Source organism: Rhinatrema bivittatum, chromosome 16 (assembly GCF_901001135.1).
Source record: "Rhinatrema bivittatum chromosome 16, aRhiBiv1.1, whole genome shotgun sequence".
Lineage (NCBI taxonomy): Eukaryota > Metazoa > Chordata > Amphibia > Gymnophiona > Rhinatrematidae > Rhinatrema > Rhinatrema bivittatum.
The window spans coordinates 29094488-29111405 of NC_042630.1; the positions used below are offsets into that span (position 1 = coordinate 29094488).

The 16918-nt window shown below is 49.5% G+C and overlaps 1 protein-coding gene across 1 annotated transcript; it reads right to left on the reverse strand.

Annotated features, from left to right (window-relative positions):
* Positions 1–1008: 1008 nt before the first annotated feature.
* On the reverse strand, positions 1009–16413 carry LOC115078016 (tumor necrosis factor alpha-induced protein 8-like protein 2). The gene is made up of 2 exons (XM_029580579.1): positions 16218–16413; positions 1009–3416 (listed from the first exon to the last, which is right to left on the reverse strand). Exon 2 carries the CDS (start codon positions 3409–3411, stop codon positions 2851–2853), a length of 561 nt encoding a protein of 186 aa, XP_029436439.1. The 5' UTR covers positions 3412–3416; positions 16218–16413; the 3' UTR covers positions 1009–2850.
* Positions 16414–16918: the final 505 nt, after the last annotated feature.

The window sequence follows — 16918 nt, forward strand, 5'->3', positions numbered from 1 at the left end:
GCACGGCCGTGCCTGAGGGCCGGGAGCACGCGAGAGCCTGGCTGGATCTTGCCTTGCAATCATATCCCCCAGCTCTTCTCTGACTTTCTTTGCTTCAGTCACCCACTTTTAGCTTTCTGTTATGACCATTTTTCAAAGTAGGAAACATCTTTCATGGAGTCGGTTTTACAATTGCCTGTGCAGCATTCATGCTTTATATGTGTCGGTGTGCTTCCTGCATGGGGTTTATAAAGCAGATCTGCTCTTCAGCTGTCTGTGCTGTATTCATGCTTTACATATTTCTTCAGCTGTTTTTGCTGTATTCGTGCTTTACAAGTATCAGTACAATGCCTGCATGAGGAGACTCTGCTCTTCAGCTCTCTGTGCTGTATTCATGCTTTACAAGTATCAGTACAATGCCTGCTCTTCAGCTCTCTGTGCTGTATTCATGCTTTACATATATCAGTGGCAGGTGCTCTGATGGAAATCTCTTCAGCTGTCTGTGCTGTATTCATGCTTTACAAGTATCAGTACAATGCCTGCTCTTCAGCTCTCTGTGCTGTATTCATGCTTTACAAGTATCAGTACAATGCCTGCTCTTCAGCTCTCTGTGCTGTATTCATGCTTTACAAGTATCAGTACAATGCCTGCTCTTCAGCTCTCTGTGCTGTATTCATGCTTTACAAGTATCAGTACAATGCCTGCTCTTCAGCTCTCTGTGCTGTATTCATGCTTTACAAGTATCAGTACAATGCCTGCTCTTCTGCTCTCTGTGCTGTATTCATGCTTTACAAGTATCAGTACAATGCCTGCTCTTCAGCTCTCTGTGCTGTATTCATGCTTTACAAGTATCAGTACAATGCCTGCTCTTCAGCTCTCTGTGCTGTATTCATGCTTTACAAGTATCAGTACAATGCCTGCTCTTCAGCTCTCTGTGCTGTATTCATGCTTTACAAGTATCAGTACAATGCCTGCTCTTCAGCTCTCTGTGCTGTATTCATGCTTTACAAGTATCAGTACAATGCCTGCTCTTCAGCTCTCTGTGCTGTATTCATGCTTGCTGTGACCAGGGGATTCTAAACTCCTCCAGGACTTAGATGACAGGGGCTGAAATACATTCGTCATGCACTCCCATCTTTCACCTCTCCCCTTCCCCCCAATAAGTTGGTAGTGGGAGCACATCCTCTTTGCATTTCTCTCTCCATTCCTTTCTCTCCCCCTGCAGCCTCTGTCCCTGTCATTACCTGCTGCTCTCACTTTTTCCCTCCCCTGAGGTCCCGGACGCTGCCTCCTCCTGCCCTTCTGATGCCTGCATCCATGCTCCAGTTGGGTTTGAAGATGCTGCTGCTGCCATCTTACCCTGCCGGCCAAGAAAATCCCCTCCCCCCACCCATGCCCCACAGGGTTGCTGTGACCCCCCCCCGAGTGATTAACATCTCGGGTTTTTTTTTTCAAGCTCAGATCTCTGGTCTGGTTTTCAGGCTGGCCACAGGAAATAGCAATGAAAAGTATTTGCGGGTGTTGGATTGAGGAAACCGGTGAATTTGCATAGCTTTGCTTATGCTGAAAGCCAGGCCCGGAGGGGGATCTGTGTTTGGGAACCAAGGCTCGGGTCTTCAGGAGTGATGTGAACACGTCCATGCATGAGGTTCCCGCAAGCTGTGAGTTTTTTTATGGAGGACTGTGGCAGGGACTTCTCTGCCTGCCCCGCACCTTGGGTCGGTGGCCCTCAGCGCAGTCCTCGGGAGCCCTCCAGCCCGTTTGGGTTTGCTTGTCCATTCATAATGATAAATCCTGGTAATCTGCATGCGCTGGGAAGCCGTGGCGTGAAAATCTGCCTCGAGCTTATTCGGGGCGGAGATCCTGAGCAGCTGACCCGTTGGGGGGGGGGGAGCCTGGGGACCAGGTCGGGAAATGCTTCACTCGGCACTATAGGGCCAGACTTGCCAAGGCCCTCAAGACCCTTTGAAAGGCCGAGCGATTTGCCTTCAAAGCTACTCAGTGTGCAAGAGTTGTGACGTCACACCCTGTAGTGTTAACTTCCAGTACGGGTACCATGACCCAAAGTAACTTCATTAGCCAATCACTCTGCGGCTTCCACGCATGAGCTTTCGGGTTGATACTACCAAACTGCCCTGCCCTAACCCTCCCGATATACCTTTTGGAGCGAAGGTTTAGTGACTGAACCCCTTTACGGCCTGGCATACAGCACCGGTGTGAAAACTGCTCCTAAGGACAGAAAAGCAGCCAAGCTGTGCTCGGTGGAGACATCTCTTAATGTTAGTGCGCAATGTAAAAAAGTCACAGAAGTTGTCAATGAGTCGTGAAGATATTGCTTGGATTTCTGAAAGCTGCCGTTTCTTGGGTAGAAACCTTGAAGGCTCGGTGTACTTGTTGTGTCATGGGGGGGGGGGGGGGGGGGGTTTATGGAGGTGGCAAATGGATTTGGGACACGCTGGCACAGCAAGACTTGGACCTCTCAGAACATGCACAGATCCAACCCCTCATCCAAGATCTTAGTTTTTGTTGTTCACTGCCCAAAGTCCCTCTTTACTCCAGGTCTAGAAGGAGGGGGAACTCCCACCCTACTGCCCTGCTTAGGAGAATATGGATTACAGCACAGCCTGTGTCTACCTTTCTTCGTGTGTGAGATTATTAAACCAAATTTTGAACTTCAGAAAGAATGTTTGTTCGACTGCTTCTGGAAATATTTTGAAACTGGTTTCATTGAAGGAGAAACAAGTAAAGATTGTACTGGCATGCAGTGGGAGAGATCCAGGACTTGGTGCCACCTGTGCCCGGTGAGTTGGTTCTCTATTGTCACCCTAGCAACAGTCCAACAATGGGAAAGGCTGCCTCGATCCCTTCTCCCTACAACTTGCCCTCGTCAATTAGTTTGTTCATGCCCTCGTAGATTTTCTGGAGGTGAGGCTTTAAGGGCCCTGTAGGGTTGTAGAGCTCACCAAGCAGCTCCTCATTGGCAAAGTGATCAAAGACATGTCTGATGCGGTCATGTGACTTGGGCGTCAAATGTTTATCAACCAATTGTAGCAGCAAGTTCCTGCAGTCCCTCAGGATCCCTGAGAGCACGCCTTTCTCAAAGGTGAACTCCACCTCGTAAAAGCTGATGGCTGTCATGGCACCCTGATGCAGCTTCTTCTTGAACTCTTCAGCCAAGTCCAGTTCCTCTGTGCTGAAGCGGTTGTTGCGATAGAGGACGCCAATCTTGACAGCAACCTTGATCAAGTTCTTGATGACCTTGTGGGATTCTGCTTTGTTCTTGGTGTACTCCTTGGAGACCCGGTAGAGCTCATCTAGGATCTCGCTGCTGGTGTCATCGATGAACATGTTGACCATCGACTTGGTAGCCATCCGGCTCAAGATCTTCTTCTGGGCTTGAAGAGCCAGGTCTCTGGAGCTAAAGGTTTCCATTTTAGCTGCAGAAAAGACATACAGAAAAAAAAAAAAAGAGTTCTTAAACCTAAATGATGATATTACAGCACTGTAAAGTATGGCTTATACCCTGCTATAGAATGATGCATACAATTCAAACTTCATTGAATGACACTGAATCAAAAGTCAAATGCCTTCAGCTCTTGGGATGTGCCTCTAAATCTTTTAACATGCAAGAATGTGTAATAACACTTATAAATATCATTATTGGTTGATGATGGCAGAAAAAGATCAATTGGCCAGTCGAGTCTGCCCAGTTAGCCCCGTCTACCCTGCAAAGATATATCCCAGCAGCACGCCAGAGCTTGACTGCTTACAGGATAATACTCCTTAGTTTTTGTTATATCCCATGATGAAAATTAGTCCGTGTGTATATATAAATCAGATTAACAAGAACTTCCCTTGGCCCAGAAGAAGGTTTGTCACCTGTGTTTATCACTTTGGCTCACCCGACAGCTGGTCTTGCAAAGTGCAGAGTCTTCCTGCCTCTCCCGGTCACCCTCCGTTTTAAACGCTCACCGTAAATCTTCTGCTAACAAAAATATGCACATCCCCTGCCAGCGCCAGATGTTCTCCATCGACACTTCCCTCTGTACCAGAAGACTAACATCCATTAAGCTATTGCTACTTTGCTTAAATTAATTTGATCTTAATATCAACTTTGCTGTCCCTGCTGACTGCCCACACATTGCTCCCAGATCAGCCATTCACTTTGGAAGCTCAGTGAGCCCCAGTGATGGCAAGGGAGTAGTTTACGGCCGGTTTCATTGTCTCCTTCAGAGAAAATGCATAGTTTTTGTTACTTTATTCCCGTTCTTTCAAGGTTGAAGTAGTAATTCACACTAGCTGAAAACCATTTTCAATTATAGTTTCCAGCAAATGGAAAGTTAACTGTTGCTTAGCTGCACCTTCAGGCTTTCTGATAGCTTTTACGAGAAAGCTAAGATGACATGACCTGGTCTGCTAACCTCTGACCCAGCCGGACATGGTCCATTTGAAGGGCAGCTCCTTCATTTACCATTGAACTCTGGCACTCCAGAGCATTGTCGAGGCTTGGTGAAATCTCAGGGAGGCGGGTGAGAATGGATGAGGTAGGGTTCATGCACCTTTGCTGACGTTTCTGTGGGCAGGTCCAGAGTGAGGTTCACATTCTCTTAAGCAGATCCGACCCCCCTGCATCCATCTATGTGTGTGTGTGTCTAATTCTCCCACCCCTTGAGCATATGGAGAGTTAAGAGTAGGGTGGTGGTACTTCTCCTCCTTGCTCCCACCTTCCAAATCACCAGCAAGGTTGCCTAATCCAGCCATGTGTTGACTCTCGCACCTGGTTGAGTTTTTGCTTCTGCCATGGGGGATATAAGATATGCCATACTGGGTCAGACCAAGGGCCCATCAAGCCCAGTATCCTCTCTCCAATAGTGGTCAAACCAAGTCACAAGTACCTGGTAAGTATCCAAACATTAAATAAATTCCCTGTTACTAATGCTGGCAACAAGCAGGGGCTATTCCCTATTGATTAATAGCAGTTTATGGACTTCTCCTCCAAGAACTTATCCAACCCTTTTTTAAACTCAGCCTTACTAGCTGCCTTAACTACATCCTCTGGCAATGAATTCCAGAGCTTAATTGTACTTTTGAGTGAAAAAGAATTTTCTCCAATTTGTTTTAAATGTGCTACTTGCTAACTTCATGGAGTGCCCCCTAGTCCTTCTATTATCCGAAAGAGAAAATAACTGTTTCACATTTACTGTTCAAGTCCTTTAATGATTTTGTTGACCTCTATCATACCCCCCCCCTCAGCCGTCTCTTCTTCAAGCTGAACAACCCTAACCTCTTTAGTCTTTCTTCATAGGGGAGCCGTTCCATTTCCTATATCATTTTGGTCAGCCTTCTTTGTATTATCTCCAGTGCAACTATATCTTTTTTGAGATGTGGCGACCAGAATTGCACACAGTATTTAAACTGCGGTCTCGCCATGGAGGATACAGAGCCATTATGACATCCTCTGTTTTATTTGCCATTCCCTTCCTAATAATTCCTAACATTGCATTTTTGACTGCCACAGCATGCTGAGCTGACGATTTCAATGTAATACCAATTATGATGCCCAGATCTCTTTCCTGGATGGTAGCTCCTAAAATGGAACCTAACATCATGTAACTCCAGCATGGATTATTTTTCCCTATATGCATCACCTTGCCTTTGTCCACATTAAATTTCATCTGCCATTTGGAAGTCCAATCTTCCAGCCTCACAAGGTCCTCCTGCAATTTATCACATTCCGCTTGTGATTTAACTACTCTGAATAATTTTGTCATCTGCAAATCTTATCACCTCACTCACTGTGTCCCTTTCCAGATCATTTATATATATATTGAAAAGCACCGGTCCAAGTACAGATCCCTGAGGCACTCCACTGTTTACCCTTTTCCACTGAGAAAATTAACCATTTAATCCTATTCTCTGTTTCCTGTTTTTTTAACCAGTTTGCAATCTATAAAATTACATTGCCTCCTATCCCATGACTTTTTAGTTTTCTTAGAAGCTTCTCATGAGGGAGGGAATTTGTCAAATGCCTTCTGAAAATTCAAATACAGCACATCTACCGGTTCACCTTTATCTAAATGCTTACTCACCCCTTTAAAAAAAAAAAAAAAGCAGATTTGTGAGGCAAGACTTCCCATGGGTAAATCCATGCTGGCTGTGCCTCATTACATTATGTCTGTATGTTCTGTGATTTTATTCTTCAGAATAGTTTCCACTATTTTTCTCAACACTGAAGTCAGGCTCACCAGTCTATAGTTTCCCGGATCACCCTGGATCCCTTTTTATATATTGGAGTTACATTGGCCACCTTCCAGCCTTCAGATACAATGGATGATTTTAATGATAGGTTACAAATTACTTGTAGTAAGTCTGAAATTTAATTTTTTTAGTTCCTTCAGAACCCTGGTGTGCATACCATCTGGTCCAGGTGATTTGCTACTCTTTATTTTGTCGATCTGGCCTACTACGTCTTCCAGGTTCACCGTGATTTGGTTCAGTTCATCTGAATAGTTACCCTTGAAAACCTTCTCCAGAGTGGGCATCTCCCCAACATCCTCTTCAGTAAACACCAAATCAAAGAATTTATTTAGTCTTTCTGTGATGGCCTTATCTTCCCCACATGCCCCTTTCATTCCTCTATCGTCTAACGGTCCAACGAACTCCCTTGCAGGCTTCCTGCTTTGGATAAATTTTATAACGTTTTATTATGAGTTTTTGCCTCTATGGCCAACTTCTTTCCCGACCAACGTCCCCATTCCTTTCCCTCCTGTTTGTTCCTATTAGGTGAGTGGCAGCAGTCTGAATATCTCAGTGTCTGTAGTGGCCATTGTAATGAAATCCTACGGGCTCTGGAACTGAGGCCTTTTGGCCCGTTCACTGGATTGGTGGTTCTCTCTGCCATTTGATTTTTTTTTTTTATTTAATGGGAATGAGGTTCTCTCTCATCTCTAGAGATATGACAGAGTCTCCCTCCATTTTAGGGAGGTCGACTTTAGGCCGGCCCTGCCTTTTTTGACGCCTTGACTATCAGTTGCAGTTTGGTACCTGCTATATTGATTTCAAATGGAGGATGCGGGAACAGCAAAACCCCACAATGCACTGGGATGCAAACTCAAGACACCAAAAACTGGTCTCCAGCTTGGGTGTCTTTGCATCTCCTACTGGAAAAGAAGTGATTATCGGATTGCTCCAGGTCAGCAGGGACCAGCGGCATAGAGACCTGTTCCTTCCCTCCTCCTCCCTTCAAAGAATGTAGAAATATCAGAAACAAGAGGGTATGAGGAATAAAAAGGACAGCAGACCCAAAACGAGAGCAACAGGCTCAAATGAAAACCTTGCACATTGCTACTTTGGCAAACCCAGCGAGCACTTGCTGTTTCTGTCGTGTTTTACACCCCTGCCTTTGCAGTCAAAAAATAAAACCACTGTTCAGAGCGGCTTATGATTCATTAGGCAATTACAGTTCAAACCATCATTAGATAAACTGCAAATATAAAAATACAAGGAAACAATAAGCAATCATTAAATAATAAATACAGTAATCCATGAATAATACAATAATATAATAATATAATAATAAAATGTCCATTACTATATAATTTAAAAAAAAACTATAAAAATCCTTCCCACTGATCTCAACTCCCCTGCCTCACTATTTGCATTTTGAAATTCAAGTTTGAAGTATGTTTAATTGCTGCTGGGTGGATATTACATTTGCGCTTTTGGGACCCTTCAGTGGATCAGTGTTCACAGATCACTATGCCTGCTGGAAGCGCGCTCCTGCGCGTTGAACCTCTGGGGTACCTCTCCTTCCAACGTCATCCTCCTTTTCTTGTTTCATTTCCCCTTCTGACAATTAATCCTACATTATGTAGCCGGCTCATTGTGCTTGGGAGACGCTGTGGGACTAGCGACGCTGTCCTTCATCCTCTGCCATCAAGGCAAGGTTATCGGAGAATCCGATTCATTGCATTTTCTCCCCTTTTACTAAAGACCTGGGGTCCAGGCGGGGTGGACTTGTGCAGAGCAGATTTTATCAGCCAGTGCACGTGGTGCTGGAGGACGCCATTTTGTTTCATGATTTTGATGCCTGACTGCAGTAGTAATCTTATATGCATCATTCGTGTTCACATTCAGGTGAATTTTCAAAAAGATTTACACCTGTAAATGTAACTGCTATCGTAGCAATTTCAAAAGCCATTTACGTGTGTAGAGTGCACCTGGGCGAGCAAATCCTCTAGACAATTCAATTTCAAAAGCCCACTCACTTGGGTAAAATGCTTTTTAAAGTTGGGCCCATTTTATCTTACAACCTGTAAACATCCAACAGACATAGATGATGATAAAGTATATAGTGGTGCAACTTTGGTAGCGGACAGATACAGAGGTGAGGTGTACAGTGTATGTCATGGTGACATCATCACCAGCAAACAAAATGGCTGTCTCCATGTCAGCTTGGATTGAATGAGTAAGTTAGCTCAAAATCGTGGTGGGAAAATACAAACATTTTGCATGGCACCTTGGCGGTAATCCAGCTTGTGGACGAAGCTTTTGGGCCAGTCCTGGGTTTTGAACTTACACTCCCGGTTGCATTATGGGATTTGTGGTCTCTGTGGCTTCTGTTTGGTATTAGCATTAGTGGTACCCAGAATGCAGGGGGAAAAGGAGCATGAAAGGACTTGCCAAAAAGTCAGAAGCAGCCTAGGAGATTCAGTTGGAGGGTTGAGGATGAAAGGCAAGAACACACGAGCAGAAGGAGGGGGAGGGCATGCGTTTGAGAGAGAGAGAGAGAGAGAGACTCACACCTGGGATAGTGGTGAAAGGATCACACGGTGAGGGTGGGAGTAAGCTGGGAAAGAAGACCGGGTATTGGGGGGGGATAGCATGGACAGGGGTAGAAGAAGATTGCCCAGAGGGTGGATCTGGGGAAGACTGGGCTTTGTAAGAAGCAGGGAGGATGAGGCCTGGAATTAGCCCTCAGTGAGAAGGGTGGGGCCGGGCTGTGCCAGAGTTTGGACAATGCTTGGGAGAGGAATAGAGGGCAGCGGTGACAGTGGTGGTGGGGGCTGGTGTTGGTTTAAATACAAGGATTTCTGTGTTCGTCTGCCCGAAGAGATAGAGAGGCAGACTGGTTGGGCCGACTGTACCTTCTCTCCTGTCATCTACTCTTACTGTGTACACTGAGAGGCAATGGCAGCTATAAACCAAGGAATAAATACAATAAAAAATATTACTATTGAATTATTGCTAAAAGCTTCTTCCGGAGAATTGAGAAGCGTGTCCTTCTAGGGTCCAAGAGTCCTGGCCTGGCTGCAGAAGGCCAGGCAGAGTCCCTAAGGCCCGTGCTATTACTCTGGGCTCTTGTGTGTCCCTGACCAAGCTAACGGCGTGTATAATAGCATGGTCCTGCAGCACGCCCCTTTGCGTTACCGTGACAGCATTGCCACAGGTTGCGATGCGTCGTACCAGACCAGCGCAAGAAAGTATGGAGGAGCTTGGCGGACTGCCTGCCATCAGAAGAAAGGGGCCCGTGAGGTCCGGCACTCTCTTGTGCTGGGTAGCTCTTGGGTTGGTCCGGCGCCAGGCATCACAGCCTGCAGAGAGGCCATATTCTTCGGATCCAAGATGGCAACCAAAGCGATGCCCCTTGTCACGCCCGTACTCAGACAGGATTGCAGCAGTCGTGAGCAAATGGAGCACATCACTTTGCTTTAGAAAAGTTCTTTTCTCTTTTTTTTTTTCTGCCAGTTCCTTCCTCCTCAGAGGCTCTCAGGATGTGGCTTGGTGGTTTTTTGTTTGCACTGAATGCAGAACTTTTCTTCATGGAGAAAATTTCCCTTCTGTAGACCCTTGTGGCCTTAATAAATCACACGAGTAGGCTGGATCTTAATGAAATCACCGTATGTTAATTAAACTGGTCAGGCCTTTGAGATGCCGACACCTTGTATTTGAACAATATCCTATGGAAAGAGATTCTGAAATGTGCATGTGGGTTGCAGAGCCAGAGAAGTGGGGGAGGGCGTGTGTGTGCTGGGGAGGAGAGTTGAGGCAGTGTGTGTGTTGGGAAGAGAGACTGGACAGTGTGTGTGGCAGGGATTGAGAGAGAGTAAAGCAATGTGTCAGCTGGGGAGGAAAGATGGGGCAGTGTGTGGGCTGGGGAGGAGAGTTGAGGCAGTGTGTGTGTTGGGAAGAGAGACTGGACAGTGTGTGTGGCAGGGATTGAGAGAGAGGGAAGCAATGTGTGGGCTGGGAAGAGTGTGTGCTGGGGAGGAGAGATGAGGCAGTGTGCGTGCTGGGGAGGAGAGATGAGGCAGTGTGTGTGGCAGGGATAGAGAGAGAGTGAAACAATGTGTGAGCTGGGGAGGAGAGATGGGGCAGTGTGTGTGCTGGGGAGGAGAGTTGAGGCAGTGTGTGTGTGTTGGGAAGAGAGACTGGACTGTGTGTGTGGCAGGGATAGAGAGTGAAGCAATGTGTGAGCTGGGGAGAAGAGATGGGGCAGTGTGTATGCTGGGGAGGAGAGATAAGGCAGTGTGTGTGCTGGGGAGGAGAGATGAGGCAGTGTGTGTGGCAAGGATAGAGAGAGAGTGAAGCAATGTGTGAGCTGGGGAGAAGAGATGGGGCAGTGTGTATGCTGGGGAGGAGAGATAAGGCAGTATGCATGCTGGGGAGGAGAGATGAGGCAGTGTGTGTGGCAAGGATAGAGAGAGAGTGAAGCAATGTGTGGGCTGGGGAGAAGAAATTGAGGCAGTGTGTGTGTTGGGAAGGAGAGATTGGGCAGTGTGTGGGCTGGGGAGAAGAGATTGGGCAGTGTGCGTGCTGGGGAGGAGAGATGAGGCAGTGTGCGTGCTGGGGAGGAGAGATGAGGCAGTGTGTGTGGCAGGGATAGAGAGAGAGTGAAACAATGTGTGAGCTGGGGAGGAGAGATGGGGCAGTGTGCATGCTGGGAAAGAGAGTTGAGGCAGTGTGTGTGTTGGGAAGAGAGACTGGACACTGTGTGTGGCAGGGAAGAGACTGAAGCAATGTGTGAGCTGGGGAGAAGAAATGTGGCAGTGTGTATGCTGGGGAGGAGAGATAAGGCAGTGTGTGTGCTGGGGAGGAGAGATGAGGCAGTGTGTGTAGCAGGGATAGAGAGAGAGTGAAGCAATGTGTGGGCTGGGGAGAAGAGATTGGGCAGTGTGTGTGTTGGGAAGGAGAGATTGGGCAGTGTGTGGGCTGGGGAGAAGAGATTGGGCAGTGTGTGTGTTGGGAAGGAGAGATTGGGCAGTGTGTGTGGCTGGGGAGAAGAGATTGGGCAGTGTGTGTGTTGGGAAGGAGAGATTGGGCAGTGTGTGGGCTGGGGAGAAGAGATGGGGCAGTGTGTGTGGCAGGAAGGAGAGGTGGGGGGGAAGTGCTGGGGAGAAGAGATGGGGCAGTGTGTGTGTTGGGAAGGAGAGATTGGGCAGTGTGTGGGCTGGGGAGAAGAGATTGGGCAGTGTGTGTGTTGGGAAGGAGAGATTGGGCAGTGTGTGTGTTGGGAAGGAGAGATTGGGCAGTGTGTGGGCTGGGGAGAAGAGATGGGGCAGTGTGTGTGGCAGGAAGGAGAGGTGGGGGGAAAGTGCTGGGGAGGCGTTGAGCCCAATGTGCGTACTTTGTCTTTTTTTGGGTGGGTTGGGGGGATAGAAAGGAGCAATTTCTTGGAGCCCCAGCAGTGCAAAGCTGAGAGATGTCCCGGCCACTGGCTGGGCCCCTTCCTTAGCTCCTGCCCCAGTGTGCCTTAGCACTGGCTCTGTGCGCGCTGGCGGGAGTAGGATACAAGGGGACGGGGCCGGGCGAGAAGGGAGATGATGGTAATACATTATGTAAATGGCTCTTGCACTCGGCGGGCGCCCTGGCGTCTTAGACTTTCACTTCCTGTGTTTTAATCTTTTGATAATCATTCTGTAACTGCACGGCCCTGCTCATCCGTTGGGCTTCTGCTGTGTTTCAGAGGGCAGGCCAAACTGCTTCAGAGATCATGGAGCAGATCTTCTGGTCGGGCTCAGGCACAGGATCTAGAAAGGCGCCGTTCTCGGGCAGTCAGGTTAGAGCCTCTCGCATGATCTGGGCTCTTCCTCGCATGCCCACGTTACTGCTTGGGTGCCTGCTGCCGCCCACGCCCGTTTTGCCACTAAGATGGCTGGGGTGCACGGAAACCGCCCCGGCTTTGGCCCCGAATCGGCCGTAAGGAGCACGGCAAACACTGGAGTGCACGCCGCACCAATTTACCAAAAGCGCTCACACTGCACTGATAACACCAAAAAGGCAGCGATTGACCCCCGGCGTGTACACTGCAGCGATGACACCGAATGGCACGGATTTACTGGAGGAGCGCACGCTGCACCACTTAAGACAAAAAGGCACCACCAGTTCAATTCTCCTTGAGTGTCGGTGGAGAGAATTTAATTCCTCGGCTTTTCGGAACCCGTAATCGGTTTTTATGTTTTCAATCCAGCTAAGATTGGGCTCTTTCACTGTCCAGGACCCATCTTGGAAAGCAACTTAAAGCTATTCTCAGATCCTTCTGACAGGCTCCCCATTCACCACTTGGGGAATCTCACAACCCTCTCAATTTTGCTATATTTTTTTCTGTAAAATTCAGTCCTTTAGCATGTTCAGTTCATCTTTTATTCCCCCCTCCCCGAGGTAATTTTAACTTATCCAGGACATCAGTAGGGAGGGATTGTGATCGATGTTCTTCTCCATCAGGCAGTACCGTCCATACAGTCACTTGACCTTGAGTGGTTTCTCTTCCAGAATATTGAATTCCCACTAAGGGATCCGGGAAACAGTCCATCTGATTTAGGGGAGCCGGTGGGCAAGTTTGGATGGCGTTAGAAAGCGAGGAGCCGCTGAGCTTGCCGTCTGCCCCCCTGCTGCGTCATGGGCAGCCGGAATGCCAGCTCTTGCCGGCGTCTCTGCCAGCTTTCTGTCACGCAGCTGACATCGCACAAAGTGGCTCACAGCGGCGCCGTCGAACTTGGCCGAGGAAGAACTGCAAATCAGGCACCCAGCTGATGCCTTGGACCACGATGGTTCAGAGCGAAGCAGCTGCCCAAGTTCAGTCGGATACCGTGGATTTCGGTTTTAATAGGATTTTTTTTCAGCATCGTTGTTGGTCCGATTTTTTTTTTCCTTAGTGCGGGTTCTGTGCGGGGAGGGGAAGGGGTCCACCACTCACTGGCGTGGGGGCCCCTGGATTTGGTTCTAACTCCTAAGTGCTCACTTTTCCATGACTGTGCTCAGAGCGAATTACACATTCAGGAACACCAGTTCCCCGCCCCAGAGGGCTCATGATCCGAGTGTACCTGTGACAATGAAGGGTGAAGGGACTTGGCCTACGCCTGGGGTTCCACGCACGCAGCCCCCTGCGCGGGCAGCGGCACGCACGTGAACCCTGGATTCACCAGCCGGGCCTGGTTTTACCCTGTGTTTCTTGGGGCAATCAGAGCTACAGGTCCCAAGCATCAGTAGGTGTGACTGGATCGCCTTGTCTGAAATATATGGAGCCTTATGAGTCTCCTCGGCTTGCACTTTCAGCCAAACAAATTCACGGTTTTGAAAATTGACTTTTATTGCAAAAATGTTTTAAAAGCTGAACTTCTAAAGGAAGTCACTGCCTTGCACCCTGTTTTTTTGTATTTTTTTTTCAGGAAAGAGAACCCTATAGCTTGAGATATAGTGAAGGCCTGTAGCTGGCTCTGTGTATCTTGCGCTGCGTAGTGAAGGAGCCGCACGGAGTGGTAAACAGATCCAGGGCACAGGCATAGGGGAACACTCACATCCCGCCTGTCTGCTTCTCCTCAAATCCCCAGAAAGGAGCTGGAGACAGGAAATTCTTTCTTACTTGTTCTAACTTGAAAAAGAAAGACCTTCGGGCTGCAGAAAAGAGCTGCAATGCAGGTGAAACTACTGTCACGGAAACTCAACAAAAACCAGCGCTGGATTAGCAGAGGGTGCTGCCCGGCAGGAGTGAGGTGCACTGGCAGAGTTGGGGGGGGAGGTTTGAGCAGGTATCAGTGGTGGAATCAGAGGGGATGCTGCAGGCAGGAGTGAGGTGTGCTGGCAGAGCTGTGCATGGGGGTCGCAGTACTGGAATAACAGGAATGAGGTACATTGGCAGAGCTGAGTGTACGGGTCTCAGTACTGGAATATCAGGGGGTGCTGCAGGATAGGCGTGAGGTGCATTGGCAGAGCTGTGTGTGGGGGTCTCAGTACTGGAATCACAGGGGGTGTTGCAGGGCAGGAGTGAGGTGCATGGGCAGAGCTGTGTGTGGTGTCTCAGTACTGGAATAGCAGGGGGTGCTGCAGGGCAGGAGTGAGGTGCATTGGCAGAGCTGTGTGAGGGTCTCAGTACTGGAATAGCAGGGGTGCTGCAGGGCAGGAGTGAGGTGCATGGGCAGAGCTGTGTGTGAGGGTCTCAGTACTGGAATAGCAGGGGGTGCTGCAGGGCAGGAGTGAGGTGCATTGGCAGAGCTGTGTGAGGGTCTCAGTACTGGAATAGCAGGGGTGCTGCAGGGCAGGAGTGAGGTGCATGGGCAGAGCTGTGTGTGAGGGTCTCAGTATTGGAATAGCAGGGGATGCTGCAGGCAGGAGTGAGGTGTGCTGGCAGAGCTGTGCATGGGGGTCTCAGTACTGGAATAACAGGAATGAGGTACATTGGCAGAGCTGAGTGTACGGGTCTCAGTACTGGAATATCAGGGGGTGCTGCAGGATAGGCGTGAGGTGCATTGGCAGAGCTGTGTGTGGGTCTCAGTACTGGAATAGCAGGGGGTGCTGCAGGGCAGGAGTGAGGGGCATGGGCAGAGCTGTGTGTGGTGTCTCAGTACTGGAATAGCAGGGGGTGCTGCAGGGCAGGAGTGAGGTGCATTGGCAGAGCTGTGTGAGGGTCTCAGTACTGGAATAGCAGGGGTGCTGCAGGGCAGGAGTGAGGGGCATGGGCAGAGCTGTGTGTGGATGTCTCAGTACTGGAATAGCAGGGGGTGCTGCAGGGCAGGAGTGAGGTGCATTGGTAGAGCTGTGTGTGGGGTCTCAGTACTGGAATAGCAGGGGTGCTGCAGGGCAGGAATGAGGTGCATTGGCAGAGCTGTGTGTGGGGTCTCAGTACTGGAATAGCAGGGGGTGCTGCAGGGCAGGAGTGAGGTGCATTGGTAGAGCTGTGTGTGGGGTCTCAGTACTGGAATAGCAGGGGTGCTGCAGGGCAGGAATGAGGTGCATTGGTAGAGCTGTGTGTGGGGGTCTCAGTACTGGAATAGCAGGGGTGCTGCAGGGCAGGAATGAGGTGCATTGGCAGAGCTGTGTGTGGGGTCTCAGTACTGGAATAGCAGGGGGTGCTGCAGGGCAGGAGTGAGGTGCATTAGCAGAGCTGTGTGTGTGGGGGTCTCAGTACTGGAATAGCAGGGGGTGCTGCAGGGCAGGAGTGAGGGGCATTGGCAGAGCTGTGTGTGGGGTCTCAGTACTGGAATAGCAGGGGTGCTGCAGGGCAGGTGTGAGGTGCATTGGCAGAGCTGTGGGGGGGGGTCTCAGTACTGGAATAACCGGAGCCGCTTCATGTTTTGGTGATGCCTATCCCAAGTCTACCCGCATTGTTAGTTTCTTTCCTCCTCAGGCGCTAAGTAAAAATATTTGCCCTTCGAGCTTTTCCCAAGATGCTACTTGACACAGCAAACCCCAGAAGAAGCCTGCCCGCCCCGTGCAGCTGCCGGCTCGCACGGAGCAGACACAAATGCCTCTTCCCAGGCAGTTGTGGGGGGGGGGGGTTCCTTGTTTTTTTCCTTTTGATCCAGCAGTTTCCTCCTGCTCCTTTAGATTTCCAGATCAGCCAAGTCCTGGCCTCTAACGAACTTTCATCCGTAAGTACTGGGGGTGGTGATTCTCCCCCCCCGTCTCTACTCATCCCGTCCGATCAGCACCACGGTCCTCGGCCAGGGGCTTGCCAAGCAGGGCACCGTCTGAAATCCGGCCAGCGCCGCCCCCAGCTCCTGCCTCTAGGGGTCACCCTTGCACAATGACTGGGACCCCCCCCCCTCAGAGGTGGTGAGTGCTACCTCTGCAGCAGGAAACAGGAGACCTGACCCAGGCAGTGCACAGCGCTGAAGCTCTGGGCTGACCCACGAGGAGCTCCTTTTAACCAGGTTCAGTTTTACAGACCTTACGTCTACTTCCTTTTTTTTTTTTTTAAAGTGCTGTTAAAACATTTTTAAAAGGAGAAAACAGGTTCTGACCTGGTGAGCTGTTCCCCTCCCCACGCCTGGCACGTACAGTCTGGACCTGGGCCGGTCCTCCGGTCACATTCGGGTGCTGTTTACTCCGCTTGCCTCTCTTGCCTCCTCTGCTGCTGCTGCGGCTCCGCTGACTTCCTTCCACCACCGAAACCCTCAGACATAGAAAAGAAACTTCTGAGAGGCTTCCTTGAGGAACCGTTTGACAGTTCCGCCCCGTCAGCTGACCAACAATGACTTTTATATCTGGGGCTGCTCCTCTTCTCAAAGCTGCCTGTGAAGTGCAAGAGAAAATAACTCACACACCCCCCCCCACCCCCCCAAAGAAAAATGCTGCTCGGATCTGGGAAGTTGGAAATGACCAATGAACTGCCCAAGACAAGCTTACTGTCCAAGTCCTCTGCAGCTGCACTCTGAGGCTGCCCAGCGTTCATTGCATGTTTACATGCAGGCTTTTATTACCTTATCTTCCAATACACTTCAAGCACTGAGACCCCCCCATCCCACACCGAGCTCTGCCCATGCAACTCACTCCTGCCCTGCAGCACCCCCTGTGATCCCAGCACTGAGACACTCACACATAGGACTGACAGTGCACCTCACTCCTGCCCTGCAGCACCCCCTGTGATCCCAGCACTGAGACACTCACACATAGGACTGACAGTGCACCTCACTCCTGCCCTGCAGCAGCCCCTGCTATTCCA

Bases quoted from the DNA above. Each gene is read 5' to 3' on its own strand.
- LOC115078016 (XM_029580579.1), bottom strand. From the start codon at position 3,411: ATGGAAACCTTTAGCTCCAGAGACCTGGCTCTTCAAGCCCAGAAGAAG.